The 17,563-nt window shown below is 42.4% G+C and overlaps 1 protein-coding gene across 3 annotated transcripts in view; it reads left to right on the top strand.

The window, feature by feature from the left end:
- The first annotated feature begins 676 nt into the window (after window positions 1–676).
- LOC121547595 (rho GTPase-activating protein 12) overlaps window positions 677–17,563 on the top strand; it is a 34,197-nt gene continuing 17,310 nt past the window's right edge. For 2 of the 3 annotated variants that reach the window (XM_041858943.2, XM_041858942.2), the window contains exons 1-3: window positions 677–913; window positions 2,102–2,278; window positions 2,491–3,301. In XM_041858943.2, coding sequence (XP_041714877.1) covers window positions 2,199–2,278; window positions 2,491–3,301 — 891 coding nt within the window. In that variant the 5' untranslated portion in view covers window positions 677–913; window positions 2,102–2,198. The remainder of the gene's footprint in view (window positions 914–2,101; window positions 2,279–2,490; window positions 3,302–17,563) is intronic. The other variant, XM_041858944.2, reaches the window with a different exon arrangement.

Genomic DNA, 17,563 nt, shown 5'->3' with positions numbered 1-17,563 from the left:
AGGGGTGTAATTCCTAACAAAACTCAGATCAGAAATAATCTTGTTACCAGTCTGTTTGCGTCCCCTTTTTGGCCAACTGCCATGTTATTATACCAAACCATCAGATACACACCGGCGGCAGGTAGCTTAGTGGGTAAGAGCGTTGCGCCAGTAACCGAAAAGTTGCTGGTTCTAATCCCCGAGCCGACTAGGTGAAAAATCTGTCGATGTGCCCTTAAGCAAGGCACTTAACCCTAATTGCTCCTGTAAGTCGCTCTGGATAAGAGCGTCTGCTAAATGACTAATAATGTTTGTTTTTAAATGCAGGCTAGATGGTATTTAACACTAATAGACAATGTTTGTGTCCCGAATGTCACCCTGTTCCCTATATAGTGCACTACTTTTGACCAGGGCCCATAGTTGATGCAAATTTTTTTGATAATTTATCAATTTCTCTGGGATGTTCGCCTATAACCAGAGAATGTAATGGTCAATGGAAACATTTTTTTATTTTTTTATGAGAAAATAGAACTATAATGAGTCATTACCATTTGGCATACTGTAGCTCTCTCTGTGAGTGTGTGTGTGTTCGTTCCTGTCTCGCCATTCTCTCAATGTTGTTCCTATACACAGTCGGTAGAACAGGAAATGATACAGAGGCAGTCAGGCAAGTTGAAACCTGTGTGCACACACACAGGGAAGTGGTAGACTACTAGGATTTATAACTGACACAACAGGACCTCTAAACACACAGGACTCTTGGACAAGTGAACTAATGTCATGGAAACGATATGCTGAAAGAGATTTACCAGGTTTAATATGATGGAATTTTATGCAAATGGCAGGTGTTATTAAACACACTCTGACATCTGGGAGCCACTGAACATTCAGAGAGAAGAGGACAAAGTTGGTACAAGCCTTCTTGCACTTCCAGGTAGGCATATTTATTGTATCGTCAAGCCTTGAATTACATTGGTTTTATTGTAAAAGTTTGCTGTGATGTTAGTGTGCATTATTGTGACATGGGATTCCCTTTGAACAACACTTAGGCTATTCCCTTGTTAGTGGGGATTAAATGATAATGTGTGTAACTTGTTCTGCATTACATCTCTATTTGATTCGTTATAATGTAGGGTTGGATTTTTACTGTAGGCTTTAGCAAGATCAAAACTTTATTTCAACACCATATCAAGCAAGTTACTCTAACTCAAAGAAGATGTTTTAAATGCGTTCTCACTAGGACATTAGATCCAAGTACAATATCCATTGTCAACAAAAGACAAGTGTTATGATGACAGATCAGATGGTCCACTCTGAATGGGTAAGAATGGAGAGGGAATTGACTTGACCAATTTGACTTCTGACCAGTAATTGGTCCTGGTTGTCAATGCTTTCATAATACTTAAATTAGAGGGAGGAACTGACTTCTGTGTTTTCTGCAGTTCTCCATGGGTCTTTGGAGGCCTTATATGGGAAACTGAGATTGCAGCTTGACTGTGGGGTGAGCTGAGAATCGTCACCCCAGGGTGGTGCAGGGCTACAGGCTTCCTGTTCTGTGTGCTCTGTTTGCGTGTGTGTGTGTGCCTGTGTTGTGAGTCTATAGTGCTCTAAATTTGGGGTTAGGGCGTTCTGCAATGCAGTGACTGCTGTCAGCAACTTCCTGTAGCAGTATTTTCATGCACAGCGATGGGAACCAACCTTTAATTGTGTCTGCCTGCCCATTTTTCAAGTTAAAATCATGGAACAAAAACAGCTATACTGGTCAGTCTACATAATAATAATCTGTCAGGCAGAAGTGTATCATGTTGCTAGAGGACAAAGATGGATGTTAGTAACTGAGTACTCCCACCACAGAGATCCTATTAAATTAGTTATAATATGTAATTCTGTGAATCCCACAATGTTGAGGTTCCCCAACGCCTACTACCATTGTAGCAGAGTCCTGTCTCAGTTTACTTGATCGGAATTTGTTTTCATCATGTTTCTAATGCAAATAAAGTGTATGTCCCAAATGCCACCCTATTACCTATGGGCCCTGGTAAAAAGTAGTGCACTATAAAGGGAATAGGGTGCCATTTGAGATGCACTACATTTTAAAATGTACCCTATCGACTGTTTCCAGCTCCAAGATGACCTCTTCTGAAATGTGACTGTCTGCATCTCAACACAGAGGCCCCAGCTAGCGGAGCAGCTGACTGTATAGGCCTACCTACAGTAACATGGAGATGGTGCAGGTGGAGTTTGAGTATGAGTACACAGGCAGGGACGGGGCTCTGGTCTCCATCAAGCCCAACGACAGGTAATTGAATTGAAAATATTTATTGTCCATAAAATATTTCACAAAATGAAAATGTGTCTTCAGCTTGTGGTTAAATTAGTACAATTACAAACAAACAGATCAGACAACATGATATAGATGATACAACTTAGCAATACATACACAGTACACACTGTTTTGCACAGCCCAAACACATTGTTTACATTGCCTCTTTGGGCCTGTAATGTTCACAGGTACATACTGGTCTCCAGGACCAACGACCACTGGTGGCACGTCCGGAAGGACCAGGGCACCAAGCCCTTCTACATCCCTGCAAAGTATGTGAGGGAGCTCTCTCTGGAGACCCAGGGCCCACTGGACCTCACCGATCCTGGGTCTCAGAGTCACACATCCCCGCAGGCAACAACTGACTGTGAGCCACTGAAGATGTCTAACAAAGGTCAAAGGCCAAGCGCTGTGATGAGGGTCTACGTGTCCACGGATCACTCTGCGAGATCACTTTCCACTCACAGGAAGTCCGCGTTTGGGGTCTCACAAGACATCGATGATATCAAGCAGTATGAGCACGTGAAGACAATGGTGGGACTGCAGACCTCAAACAACGAGACTAGAGATATCCCGCCATGTGATCTGAAGAGGCATAGTTTAGCTCCAGGTGTCTCATTCACCTCAGCCTCAGACGCTCCAGGCCTTGGTGATTTGCTGCAGCACCCTTCCCTAAAGCTCCTTGTCCCACCCGAGCCCACAAGTGGACTTCCCCAGTTGCAGTCAAGCCCTCTTCTGCTTATCAAGGATCCAGTTGAACAGCAGAACTCAGACGGCCGGATGATGAAAACACTAGCAGGGGATCCTAGTGGGCAATCTCATTTATATCAGGACTCCAATATCTATGAGACTATATCAGATATACCACGCTCAGAGTTGACAGACATAGTGGGAACAGAACTGGCTGGATCTCTGGTTGCAATGAAAACACCAGCAGAACAACAGCAGAGCCTGGATCAAACGTGTGGTCCGATTGATGTTACAGCCCCTTCGGATCAGGTAAGATTGAGAGTCAGTGATTGATTTATTGATTGATTGATCACTGTAGACATGCGTAACATCCTACATACATTCATAATAAGCAAGTATTTTATTTGACTTTATATTGATTAATATATGGCTATTTGTAAAGTATGTGATTTGCACTTCAATGGAAATAACTGTTGTTATTACTAACTTCTGAAACCAGAGGGCACTGTAAAGTAATGGTAGAATCAGAAAACCAGTCAGTATCTGGTGTGTCCACCATTTGCCTCATGCAGCGCAACACATCTCCTTCGCATAGAGTTGATCCGGCTGTTGATTATCATGCTAAAACATGAGATGATGGAGTCGGATGAATGGCACGACAATGGGCCTCAGGATCTCGTCACTATCTCTGCAGTCAAATTGCCATAGATAAAATGCAATTGTGTTCGTTGTCTGTAGCTTATGCCTGCCCATATCATAATCTCACCGCCACCACGGGGCACTCTGTTCACAACATTGACAGAAAACCGCTTGCCAATACAAAGCCGTACATGTGGTTTGCGGTTGTGAGGCCGGTTGGACGTACTGCCAATTTCTGTAAATCGACGTTGGAGGTGGCTTGTGGTAGAGAAATGAACATTCAATTCTCTGGCAACAGCTCTGGTGGACATTCCTGCAGTCAGCATGCATCCCTCAAAACTTGAGACATCTGTGGCATTGTGTTGTGTGAGTCTGAGCCTTTTATTGTCCGCAGCACAAGGTGCACCTGTGTAACGATCATGCTGTTTAATCAGATTCTTGATATGCTACACCTGTCAGGTGGATGGATTATCTTGGCAAAAGAGAAATGCTCAATAACAGGAATATAAACTAATTTGTGCACAAAATCTGAGAGAAATAAGCTTTTTGTGCATCTGGAAAATGTTGGGCCCAACACTTTACATTTTGCGTTTAGATTTTTGTTCAGTAGTACATGCAGTATGGAAAACTGGAAAGTCAGTAAACATTTCCACATATTCAAAGTCACTGCTGCCTACTATCTGACTGTTTATTGGGCATGCATCTGTCCTATGTCCCACTGTTCAGCAGCCTGATGGCTGATGGAGTGAAACTTGCCTTGCTCCTATTCTTACTGAACAGTGGGACCCTTAAACATTGGGCAAGATTGTGTGTGGGGTCCTCTATGATGCATTTGGCCTTGTCCCTTGCCTGTTTATCATAGAGGTCCTGAAGCCCCCTGTACTGCAGCCCGCAGAGCTTGGACCCTAGATTCACAGTCCGCCTGAGGATACCCTTATTAGCCACTGACAGAAAGTCGGCACACTCTCTCTATATGGCAGGTGTAGTAGTTGGAGAGTATCCGGGTGTTAACATTCGGTTGTCTCGGTCTGCGATGGAGGTACAGTCATTGTTGGCATTTTTTATTGATGTTCTTAGTGTTGGCATTAAAAGAGAGTGTGCTGTCCATGATGGTTCCCAGGTACTTAACTCCCCACTCTCTCTTCACCACCCAGGACTAGGTGTCTCACTGGGTCTGCCTTCCTCCGGAAATCAATTAGCAGTTATTTTGTTTTGTTGATGTTGAGTGTGAGGTAGTTGTTATTGCACCAGTCATGAACCCTTCATTGTAGTAACCCTGTTGTATTTATTTTAAGAAAAGGAGAGGTCTGATTCGTTCCATGATTCATAGAGGAATTATTACTGTACTCAATGCTTACATCCCAAATGGCACCCCATTCCCTATACAGTACACTACTTTTGACCAGAGGCCCTGGTCAAAAGTAGTGCCCTATATAGGGGAATAGGGTGCAAATTGGGACTCACACAATGAATCACAGTCACAGATGAGAACTAGGTGTATGACTTCTGTCAGATTTCCCAAAAGGTCATGTGGTCTACAGGACTCAGCTAATGAATCACAAACTATCACATTCAGAGAAATGCTGTATTACCTTCTGGGATCCAAAAACATGAGTGAAAATATGTTTTCAGTAAGAGAGCCTTGTGATCTGCATTAACGATACATGGTGAGAATGTCGTTAACAGAATGCAGTGTGTTCGGTTGAAAGTTGTGCTGTTAACTTGGTTTATCCATAAAAAAATGTATCCATAAGACATGCATGAGATGGTAAAATCCCTGCTAATGTATGGAAAGATTCCTAACATAGCATAGCATATATTGGCTGTAGTAGGCTCAATTCATTATTCTATGCCAGCTCATCTACATATGAATACACACACACCATTTTGTGTGCCAGTCCAACGGGGTAAGGGGTGCCCCTAGAATGCAACTGTAGGGTCCAGACCAGCTGATTCTAGTGTTCTATCTGGTCAGGTTGGTGCAACTGTCTGGAATACGTTATGCGGGACCAAATCACTGTTAGGTGCGTATGGACCTATGCAATTTGATTGGAACATTTATAGGTATCTGTCAGATTTCCCAAAAGTGGTATCCTCTTTCTACCTCTTAAGTCATTATTTTTACTTTAGTGAATGTGTGTCGGGGTTAGCGGAGAGTTGTTGGGGCAACCACATAACAGGTTCATTCTGCTGGTTCGAATAGATAGGCTTCCTACTGTAACCAGAAAGGAAAGAGTTAATCAGACATTTAGGCTACGGATAAACCAACCACTCCCAAACGGCTGGTTGTAGTTGCTTCCAGCTGCTGCACGTTGCCAGAGCACCCGTGACATTGACGAGAATTATCCAACCATAAAAAATATGAAACTTTAGCGAATGCAAATTACATTGAATAGAGTTGGTTGGTTTGACAGGCGCAACATCGTTTTTCAGAGAAACCTGAAACTTTCCGCGAGTCCGCTGTCATCGTTGGTTCACCTGTTCGGAGGTAAAGTGACGTATGCCGCTTCTAGTATCAGGATGTACAGTCAAGCATGGAACAATTTGTATCCATCTCGGAGTAGCCTATATATTAGGTACATTTTATGAGCTCCACTCACGATTTTAAAGTTATTACATTGTTGCGCGTGGCAATGTGAAAACATTCAGATTGCTGACTAAACTAGTTTGCAAAGTTTGACAGTAGGAAAGTAGCCTGTATAGTAGGCCTACATTGCTATAACAGAACTTGATCTAGTTTGCAAACTGAAACGTGTATATGTATTCCGATTAAAGTGAAAGGGTATTTAAAAAGCTTAGATAAAGCCACAGCAGATATTGGTTTATTTTCTAAAATCGGTTTTACCATAATAAGCTATCCCTAAATTACAGAAAGGCAGAGATCTGGTTTGTGGCTCTCAACAATCCTCCTCAGTGGAATGAATGACCTCCTCACTTTCCCCTGTCTGTCGGGACACAGAGCCTACTTCCCAAATGGCACCCTATTCCCTATGTATTGCACTACTAAAAGCAATGAACTGTATAGGGCATAGGGTGCCATTTAGGTGCCATTTAGGACGCAGAAAGCTGCAACTCATGTGGAGGTGCGAGGACCTCTCAAGTTGAGCCCCACTTCCCCACAATGGAGGTCCCGTCTCCATGGTAATGTGTGGAGGTTTAGAGTTTAATGCAGAAGAAGCAGCTAGCTAGGGCTTAGGTTAGGTGGCAGTGCCAGCCATGCCATGCAGTGTGTGTATAGGCTGTGCACACTGGCAATCAAGCTCACATTTAGGTCATTCTCAAATCTTTGCTCATTCTATCTGTACATGACATGTACTGTAGGCTAGTTCCATTGCTTCCTGAATTGAAGCCCTCTAGGTAAATATACTGAACAAAAATATAAACGCAACAATTTCAAAGATTTTACTGAGTTACGGTTCATATATGGAAATCAGTGAATTGAAATAAATTCATTAGGCCCTAATCTATGGAATTCACATGACTGGGAATACAGATATGCATATGTTGGTCAAATCAAATCAAATGTATTTATAGAGCATTTTTTACATAAGCAGATGTCACAAAGTGCTTATACAGAAACCCAGCCTAAAACCTCAAACAGCAAGCAATGCAGATGTAGAAGCACGGTGGCTAAGAGAAACTCCCTAGAAAGGCAGGAACCTAGGAAAAAACCTAGAGAGGAACCAGACTCTGGAGGGTTGCCAGTCCTTTTCTGGCTTTGCTGGGTGGAGATTATAAGAGTACATGGCCATTAAGGCCAGATCGTTCTTCATGATGTTCAAATGTTCACAGATACCTTTAAAAATAAAAAACAGTTGGGGCGTGGATCAGTAAACCAATCAGTATCTGGTGTGACCACCATTTGCCTCATGCAGTGTGACACTTCTCCTTTGCATAGAGTTGATCAGGCTGTTGATTGTGGCCTGTGGAATGTTGTCCCACTCGTCTTCAATGGCTGTGCGAAGTTGCTGGATATTGGCTGGAACTGGAACAGCATCCCAAACATGCTCAATGGGTGACATGTCTGGTGAGTATGCAGGCCATGAAAGAACTGGGACATTTTCAGCTTCCAGGAATTGTGTACAGATCCTTGAGACATGGGGCCGTGCATTACCATGCAGAAACTTGAGGTGATGGCGGCGGATGAATGGCACGACAATGGGCCTAAGAATCTTGTGACGGTATCTCTGTGCATTCAAATTGCCATCGATAAAATGCAATTGTGTTCGTTGTCCGTAGCTTATGCCTGCCCATACCATAACCCCACCGCCACCATGGGGCACTCTGTTCACAACGTTGACATCAGCAAACTGCTCGCCCACATGACACCATACACGTGGTCTGTGGTTGTGAGGCTGGTTGGACGTACTGCCAAGTTCTCTAAAACGACGTTGGAGGCGGCTTATGGTAGAGAAATGAACATTACATTCTCTGGCAACAGCTCTGATGGACATTCCTGCAGTCAGCATGCCAATTGCACGCTCCCTCACAACTTGAGACATCTGTGGCATTGTGTTGTGTGACAAAACTGCACATTGTAGTGGCCTTTTATTGTCCCCAGCACAAGGTGCACCTGTGTAATGATCAAGCTGTTTAATCAGCTTCTTGATATGCCACACCTGTCAGGTGGATGGATTATCTTGGCAAATAAGAAATGCTCACTAACAGGAATGTAATCAAATTTGTGCAAAACATGTGAGAGAAATTAGCTTTTTGTGCGTCTGGAAAATGTCTGGGATATTTTATTTCAGCTCATGAAACATGGGACCAACACTACATGTTGCGCTTATATATTTGTTCAGTGTACATACCTTTGATTCATCTGATATGGTTAGTTGGCTAAGCTGTTCTGGATGAGTGGCAATAAATGGCCCTGTGGCACCCCTGCTATGCAGCAACAAGGGAAGTGTTCCAAATGGCACCCTATTCCCTATTTAGTGCAGTACTTTTGACCAGGGCCCATAGGGCTATGGTCAAAATGTGTGCACTATAAAGGGAATAGAAGGTTCCATTTGGGACAGAACCTAGAGCTGTTCTGCACTTATTGTTGTGTCTGAATTGCATAATCTTACATGTCTTGTAACTGTAGCCTTCACTTACACTGTACCATAGGTCTTTGATCAAAAGTAGTACACTATGTAGGGAATAGGGTGCCATTTGGTACCAAAAGTTGTGCACTTTTTAGGGAATAGGGTGCCATTTGAAAGTAGTGCACTTTTTAGGGAATAGGGTGCCATTTGGGACGCAGTCCTTCATATAATATTTAGAGCTAAGCAGAAGCCCTATGAAGGTTAAAATAAGCACTGTCAGTTTCTAATTAAATTTACTGTCAAAAAGAATGCATGTGTTTGATCAGAGATTTTTGATGGGAAAACCCTTCCCTGAAAGTTTTCATTGAATACTGACCACTGTCTGTCTATAGCCTTGATCATCCAAACTAGAGATGTTGATGTCGGTCCAATGTTTTCATGTCTCAATAGGACCAATGTCCCAAAGATCTTTTGAAAGAGATGCCAACACGTATTTTCGACTCAACATACAGTATCTCAACCCCTTTGTGGTTTTGACAGGGTGCGCTGTCGTTTCAGCTGACTGTGTGTGTGCACTTTTGTTTGTGTGTGTGTCCATTCTCCCGTGCTGTGATTGGGACTAGGACTGGGACTTCGAGAGGCACTGGGAACCCTGAACAGACAGCTTCTGAGTCTGAACAGATCACAACATAACCTACAGACAGACAATACAGCAGCTGTTGTATGTTGCTCTGTTCTGCAGACTAAAATCACATGCAAGGAAACTCTCATCTGTTCCTGCTCTCTGACAGAATAGAACACCGGGTAACGTGTTGTTCATGGAAAGGACATACAGGTCAATCCATTGTCTGATTGTTCCCCTCCTCAGCAGCAACACTGGCCCAAATGGCACCCCATTCCCTATATGGTGCACTTTACTTTACTTACTACTTTTGACCAGAGCCCTATGGGCCTGCTAGTGTGAGTGGTTAGTCTTGGTTTATTGGTACTAGTGTGTGAACCAGAGCAACAGCTCGTATCACTACTGGAGCCCATAGGGTTCAAAAACAGTGCACTACAATGAGAATAGGGGTTCATTTGGGACACATGCTAGGCATGGCTTCTTAACTGAAATCATGGGGAGGTTATTTGAGAGTAAGGATGGGTGAATACGTTTAGATGAATCCAACATTTAGGCTAACACGTGATGTCATGATCCCGAGACTCTGTGGAAAATGGTTGGACTATCGAGTGGAGTGGACTATCCTAGTTCAATAAAAATGAACTCAGTTGACATGAAAGTTAATGTAGGAATGCATTGCTTATATGATCAATTTATTCAGCAATTCCTTAATTATTCTTATAAACGCAGTGGCGCAGTGGTCTAAGGCACTGCATCGCAGTGCTAGCTGTGCCACTAGAGATCCTGGTTCGAATCCAGGCTCTGTCGTAGCCGGCCGCGACCGGGAGACCCATGCGACGGCGCACAATTGGCCCAGCGTCGTCCAGGGTAGGGGAGGGAATGGCCGGCAGGGATGTAGCTCAGTTGGTAGAGCATGGCGTTTGCAATGCCAGGGTTGTGGGTTCGATTCCCACGGGGGGCCAGTATGAAAAAAATATATTTAAAAAATAATGAATGCACTCACTAACTGTAAGTCGCTCTGGATAAGAGCGTCTGCTAAATGACTTAAATGTAAATGTAATAAACAAAATATTAATGTGAAAAAGGATACTAATAGTGTTGATATCTTCATGTTCATGCATACTTCACTAGATTTATAGCTTTGGTAAACACACACACTACTTGAGTGGGAGGTGGAAAGTCATCATTTTTCTCTGTACTTGTTGTGTCTCCTCTAGAGGCTCCAATTGACTGCTCCTCAGTTGTAAAGATACTATTCAATGGCTGCATTTACACAGGCAACCCAATTCTGATCTTTTTTTTCTCACTAATTGGTCTTTTGACCAATCAGATCAGTGCTGAAAAATATCTGATGTGAAAAGATCTGATGTGATTGGTCAAAAGAACAATTAGTGGGAAAAAAATATCAGAATGGGGCTGCCTGTCTAAACACAGCCGATGTCTCAAGTATCTTGTCTCCTTGGTCAAAGAATCATATTGTCTTTCATGTCGTCTTGATGCATGTTTTTTTTATTTTTATTTTTTTACATATTCTATGTTCATTAACTGCTTGGGACGTAGCTATCAAAGCTCCTGATATCTGCATACCTTAAGTAAATATGCATTTTAGCTAAGTGGTTTTACTGTGTACAGTACTGCAGGCATTCTTGGGCAGCAGTTGTTAACCCGTATCGTTGACTATTGGGTTCTTATAATGTTTCAGAACACCACTGTATATTCAGAGATTACTATGTCTTCTCTCTTTTGTATACATATCTATGTTCCATCTATTTTCTAGAATATCAATGTTTGAGAGCTCTTTTTGCCTGCAGATCATACTGGAGCTGGTTTTCTGCCTCAGGGTGCAGTCAGAAGAGCGTCAATAAAGTGTCAGTCAGCCTGGCCTGAGGTAAAGTGAAGTGAGGAGATAGGTAGGGACGTGATAAGGCTGGTGTGCTGTGCTGTGCTGTACTGTATGTAGATTGTAGGAGGTAGAACTAGAATTCCACACTGCATTCTCTGGGGTAATCCAGGATTCTGGGCCATGAGGAGTGATGTAACGGGGGAGGAGTCAGACTCATTCAATAGGCCGACTGTTTTTGTGGTGTGATTTGGGCCCCAATTTGCTTCCCCATTGTTTGATTGGATGATTGCTAAAGCGGTTAAGTAATCAGGCAGATTGCTGCTTCATAGCATTGCTCAAGGCTACAGTATGAGAGAGTTTTTCTCCTTTAGGGCAAAATATTGCAATCGTCTCCTTCAGGAGCTAGTTCAACATCATAACAATGTTTCCTCTTCTGCAGTGCTTCGCTTTCACTCTTTTGCCAGCAACCGTTATTGGTGTGTCTGAGCCTTAGTGTCTGAATTGCATCATCTTACATGTCTTGTAACTGTAGCCTTCACTTACACTGTACCATTGGTCTTTGATCAAAAGTAGTGCACTATGTAGGGACTAGGGTGCCATTTGAAAGTAGTGCACTTTTTAGGGAATAACCTCACTAACTTTAAGCATCACTTGTCAGAGCACCTTACTGATCACTGCACCTGTACACAGCCCTTCTGAAATTAGCCCACTCAACTACCTCATCCCCATATTGTTATTTATTTTGCTAATTTGCACCACAGTATCTCTATTTGCACATCATCTCTTGCACATCTATCATTCCAGTGTTAATACTAATTGTAATTATTTTGCACTATGGCCTATTTATTGCCTTACCTCCATAACTTGCTACATTTGCACACACTGTATATATATTTTCTGTGGTATTTTTGACTTTATGTTTTGTTTTACCCCATATGTAACTCTGTGTTGTTGTTTTTATCGCACTGCTTTGCTTTATCTTGGCCAGGTCGCAGTTGTAAATGAGAACTTGTTCTCAACTGGCTTACCTGGTTAAATAAAGGTTAAATAAAATAAATAAAAAGCACCGTCAGTTTCTAATTACATTTACTGTCAAAAAGAATGCATGCGTTTGATTAGAGATTTTTGGTGGGAAAACCCTTCCCTGAAAGTTTTGATTGAATACTGACCACTGTCTGTCTATATATAGCCTTGATCATCCAAACTAGAGATGTCGATGTCGGTCCAATGTTTTCATGTCTCAATAGGACCAACGTCCCAAAGATCTTTTGAAAGATGCCAACATCTCTTTTAGTTGGAATTTCATTTTGAAACACTCACAAAACAGAGGATATATGATCTTTGACAAACTTTTAAAAAATTAATGAATTAAATTACTTGAATTTTTATGGGCCATATCCATTGGTAAGTTATCTGTCTGCATCAATGAAGTGTGTCGTCCTCTCAGGTCCTTGTTTGTGAGTCTGAAATAAAGGCCTCCTCTGTGCTTACATAATAGCATAAGCATAGTGTGTGAGGCTGCTGGCCCGGGCACATTTGAATAACAAAACACCTTGTGCCCAGGTGCCTAATATAGAGGTGAAATATTTGGGATGTTCCAGGAACTGTATTAGCCAGGGTGCCAGTCTGTTTCTGCTGTCTTGCCAACTGGTTGACACGTGGCAGCTCTGATGTTTACTGCAGATAATATTCCTGCTTGGTGCATCAAAGCCAATGGATGTAAACAACAACAACAACTATTCAAAATGTCAACCGCAACCTCCAGCCTGAACCTGAAACACACTGCAGTCATTGATGGAGATGTAGTGCTACTATTGTACACCAACCACTATATTGGTTGGTGTGTTATGATACTATTGGTTGGTGTGTTGTGATACAAGTGGTTGGTGTGTTATGATACAATTGGTTGGTGTGTTGTGATACGATTGGTTGGTGTGTTATGATACTATTGGTTGGTGTGTTATGATACTATTGGTTGGGGTGTTGTGATACTATTGGTTGGTGTGTTATGATACTATTGGTTGGTGTGTTATCATGACACTTGGTTGGGGTGTTATCATTATACTATTGGTTGATGAATTATGATGATGCTATTAGTTGCGGTGGTATGATACGTATTATGATACTATTAGTTGTGATAGTATGGATGTTATGGTGCTACATTTCGGCTTACTCTAGCTAAAACCAATGTTTTTCATTTACATTAGACATTTTAGTCATTTATCCAGAGTGACTTACAGGAGCAATTAGGGTTAAGTGCCTTGCTCAAGGGCACAGACAGATTTTTCACCTAGTTGGCTCGGATATTCGAACCAGCAACTTTTTGGTTACTGGTCCAACACTCTTAACCACTAGGCTACCTACAGTTGAAGTCCGAAGTTCACATACACTTAGGTTGGAGTCATTAAAACTTGTTTTTCAACCACTCCACAAATGTCTTGTTAACAAACTATAGTTTTGGCAAGTCGGTTACGACATTTACTTTGTCCATCAATTGTTTACAGACAGATTATTTCACTTATAATTCACTGTATCACAATTTCAGTGGGTCAGAAGTTTACATACACTAAGTTGACTGTGCCTTTAAACAGCTTGGAAAATTCCAGAAAATGATGTCATGGCTTTAGAAGCTTCTGTTAGGCTAATTGACATCATTTGAGTCAATTGGAGGTGTACTTGTGAATGTATTTCAAGGCCTATCTTCAAACTCAGTGCCTCTTTGCTTGACATCATAGGAAAATCAAAAGAAATCAGCCAAGACCTCAGAAAAAAAATTGGTTCATCCTTAGGAGCAATTTCCAAACGCCTGAAGGTACCACGTTCATCTGTACAAACAATAGAACGCAAGTATAAACACCATGGGACCACGCAGCCGTCATAGCGCTCAGGAAGTAGACGCGTTCTCTCTCTTAGAGATGAACATTCTTAGGTGCAAATCAATCCCAGAACAACAGCAAAGGACCTTGTGAAGATGCTGGAGGAAACCGGCACAAAAGTATCTATATCCACAGTAAAACGAGTCCTATATCGACATAACCTGAAAGGCCGCTCCAAAACCGGCATAAAAAAGCTAGACTACAGTTTGCAACAGCACATGGGGACAAAGATTGTACTTTTTGGAAAAATGTCCTCTGGCCTGATGAAACAAAAATAGAAATGTTTGGCCATAATGACCATCGTTATGTTTGGAGGAAAAAGGGGGTGCTTGCAAGCCGAAGAACACCATCTCAACCGTGAAGCACGGGGGTGGTAGTATCATGCTGTGGGGGTGCTTTGCTGCAGGAGGGACTGGTGCACTTCACAAAATAGATGGCATCATGAGGAAGGAAAATTATGTGGATATATTGAAGCAACATCTCAAGACATCAGTCAGGAAGTTAAAGCTTGGTCACAAATGGGTCTTCCAAATGGACAATGACCCCAAGCATACTTCCAAAGTTGTGGCAAAATGGCTAAATGACAACAAAGTCAAGGTATTGGAGTGGCCATCACAAAGCCCTGACCTCAATCCTATAGAACATTTGTGGGCAGAACTGAAAAAGCGTGTGCGAGCAATGAGGCCTACAAACCTGACTCAGTTTCACCAGCTCTGTCAGGAGGAATAGGCCAAAATTCACCCAACTTATTGTGGGAAGCTTGTGGAAGGCTACCCGAAACGTTTGACCCAAGTTAAACAATTTAAAGGCAATGCTTCCAAATACTAATTAAGTGTATGTAAACTTCTGACCCACTGGGAATGTGATGAAATAAATAAAACCTGAAATAAATCATTCTCTCTACTATTATTCTGACATTTCACATTCTTAAAATAAAGTGGTGATCCTAACTGACCTAAGACAGGGAATTTTTAGTAGGATTAAATGTCAGGAACTGTGAAAAACTGAGTTTAAATGTATTTGGCTAAGGTGTATGTAAACTTCCAACTTCAACTGTACAACTGTCTGATCTGTGAACAGTCTGATCCTGCCTGGAAGGAAGTGATTGTTGAGCAACTGTCCCTTCACTAAAGTTTCCTGTCTCAAGTCAAGCACTCACCAACTCTGCATTCTGAGCTTCAGCTACACTGGGTTCCTCCTAGTTTTACAGCAATGTTGTCCATTGAAATGTGTACATTTCTCCTCTACACAGTGCACAATTGTACTTTTCTGTGTACATTTGTCAAGCAATTCTTAAACATTTGTTGTCATTTGATTTGGAAACCATAGTAGTAGTCCGATTTGAACTGTTATCGTTTACTTTCAGGCTGATTACAGACGTTCTAATGTTAATTTAAAGACTGCTTCACAAAGAGAAGGAGATATAACCCAAACCAGAGTTATAACAGTCAAACCATGACTTTTGTGAGTACAGTGGTCTAGCTAAAGTTCCTTCTTTCTGGGAAATAGATAAACCCAGAGAGGTTTTTTTCAGTATCCTCTTAGTTCTGTCCTGGCTTCCTCGCCAATTAATCTAATTCACCACTTGAGTAAAAGGAATGCACTCTCCTAAAGCTTTGTTTCCATGCCGACATTTCCTTTTTCATCATTGGTAAGACCGAAAGGAAGTGGGTTCAAATGACATGTCCTCCCTCTATCTGCCTTCTCTCTCTCTCTGCCACTCTCTCTCTCTCTGCCTCCCACTCTCTCTCTGCCTCCCGCTCTCGCTCTGCCTCCCGCTCTCTCTCTGCCTCCCGCTCTCTCTCTGCCTCCCTCCCTCTGAAACACCCCCCCTCCCACTGTCATTGTAACAGAGTAGGCAGTTCTCCTTTCCGAGGCGTCTCTGTCATTGGTGTGTGCGCGCACTGCGGTGTATGTGTGCCTGCCTGCCTCAGCTCCTGTCAGTTCAGTCCTGTGGTAGCTAGTGTAGCTGTAGTGTAGCTGTGCTCTGGTCAGCTGTATTATATGGCTCTACTCATTGGGATTACATAAACATGGTGGATCTTTATGCAAAGACCCGGCATGGGTATCAGGCACGGGGGGTCTTGGCTGTACCAATTGCAACCCAGGTAGGTCCAGAACTAACTGTATACTGTATGTCTAAATGCAACAATACAGCCTCAGTAAAACTGGCAGTGCACTAGGTTTTGATGGATCTATGGCTAAATTAGGTGGTTCAGAATGTAGATCAGAGTGTGTTGGGTTTGTTGTACAGTATATACAACATTGACAGTATTTATGTCTACCTTGTTATCACCTTCTTGCTTCCTGTTTAGTCTACTTGGTCTCACCCTACTGCGGATATATTGCTTCAGCCCAACTTTGTTTTCCTGTGTTGCTGTGTACGTCATCCCCAGAGAGTATTGCTCAGTAACATGTTTAGTGCATAGATCCGTTAAGCACTCTTGAAGTTAGAGTTTTGCCAGGTGTAAGTTGACACATTTGCCAACACAAAACCATAGTTTCTCACATATGGGTATTACATTTACTGTGAGGTGCTTACTGTGGGTGTTGATGTAATGGGTAGATTGAGGGTTTTGTCCGTTGTTTATGTTTATTGGTGACACTGACATTTTGCCCACACAAAGACCGACTTTCTCACTTCTGGTTAGTGTGTGTTTACTGTGCAGTGTTTAATCTGGGTAGATATCTTTTCCAGTGGGCAGGGGAGGGGGCATTCCAGAATCAACACAGCGAGAGATCGCTTGTCTGTATTTTGTTGATCTATTTTCGGGTCAATTGCCTGGTTATGTGTATTGATTACCTTGTGGTGATAATGAGATCAATAATGATGCTAATGACAGACCAAAAACCTCTAGATGGGACACCGAGTCCATATCTGATCACCAAAAAACTAAATAGATTATTATTAATCAGAGGAAAATTGTCAAACTTACCCATATAACTCAGCAAAAAAAGAAACGTCCCTTTTTCAGGACCCTGTCTTTCAAAGATAGAATACAAATAACTTCACAGATCTTCATTGTAAAGGGTTTAAACACTGTTTCCCATGCTTGTTCAATGAACCATAAACGATCCAATTTGTAAGTCGCTCTGGATAAGAGCGTCTGCTAAATGACGTAAATGTAAACAATTAATGAACATGCACCTGTGGAACGATCGTTAAGACACTAACAGCTTACAGACGGTAGGCAATTAAGGTCACAGTTATGAAAACTTAGGACACTAAAGAGGTCTTTCTACTGACTCTGAAAAACACCAAAAGAAAGATGACCAGGATCCCTGCTCATCTGCATGAACGTGCCTTAGGCATGCTGCAAGGAGGCATGAGGACTGCAGATGTGGCCAGGGCAATAAATTGCAATGTTCATACTGTGAGACGCCTAAGACAGCGCTACAGGGAGACAGGACGGACAGCTGATCGTCCTCGCAGTGGCAGACCACGTGTAACAACACCTGCACAGGATCGGTACATCCAAACATCACACCTGCGGTACAGGTACAGGATGGCAACAACAACTGCCCGAGTTACACCAGGAATGCACAATCCCTCCATCAGTG

This window comes from Coregonus clupeaformis, chromosome 31 (genome assembly GCF_020615455.1).
Source record: "Coregonus clupeaformis isolate EN_2021a chromosome 31, ASM2061545v1, whole genome shotgun sequence".
Classification (NCBI taxonomy): Eukaryota; Metazoa; Chordata; class Actinopteri; order Salmoniformes; family Salmonidae; genus Coregonus; species Coregonus clupeaformis.
This window is presented reverse-complemented; position numbering and strand designations above follow the sequence as displayed.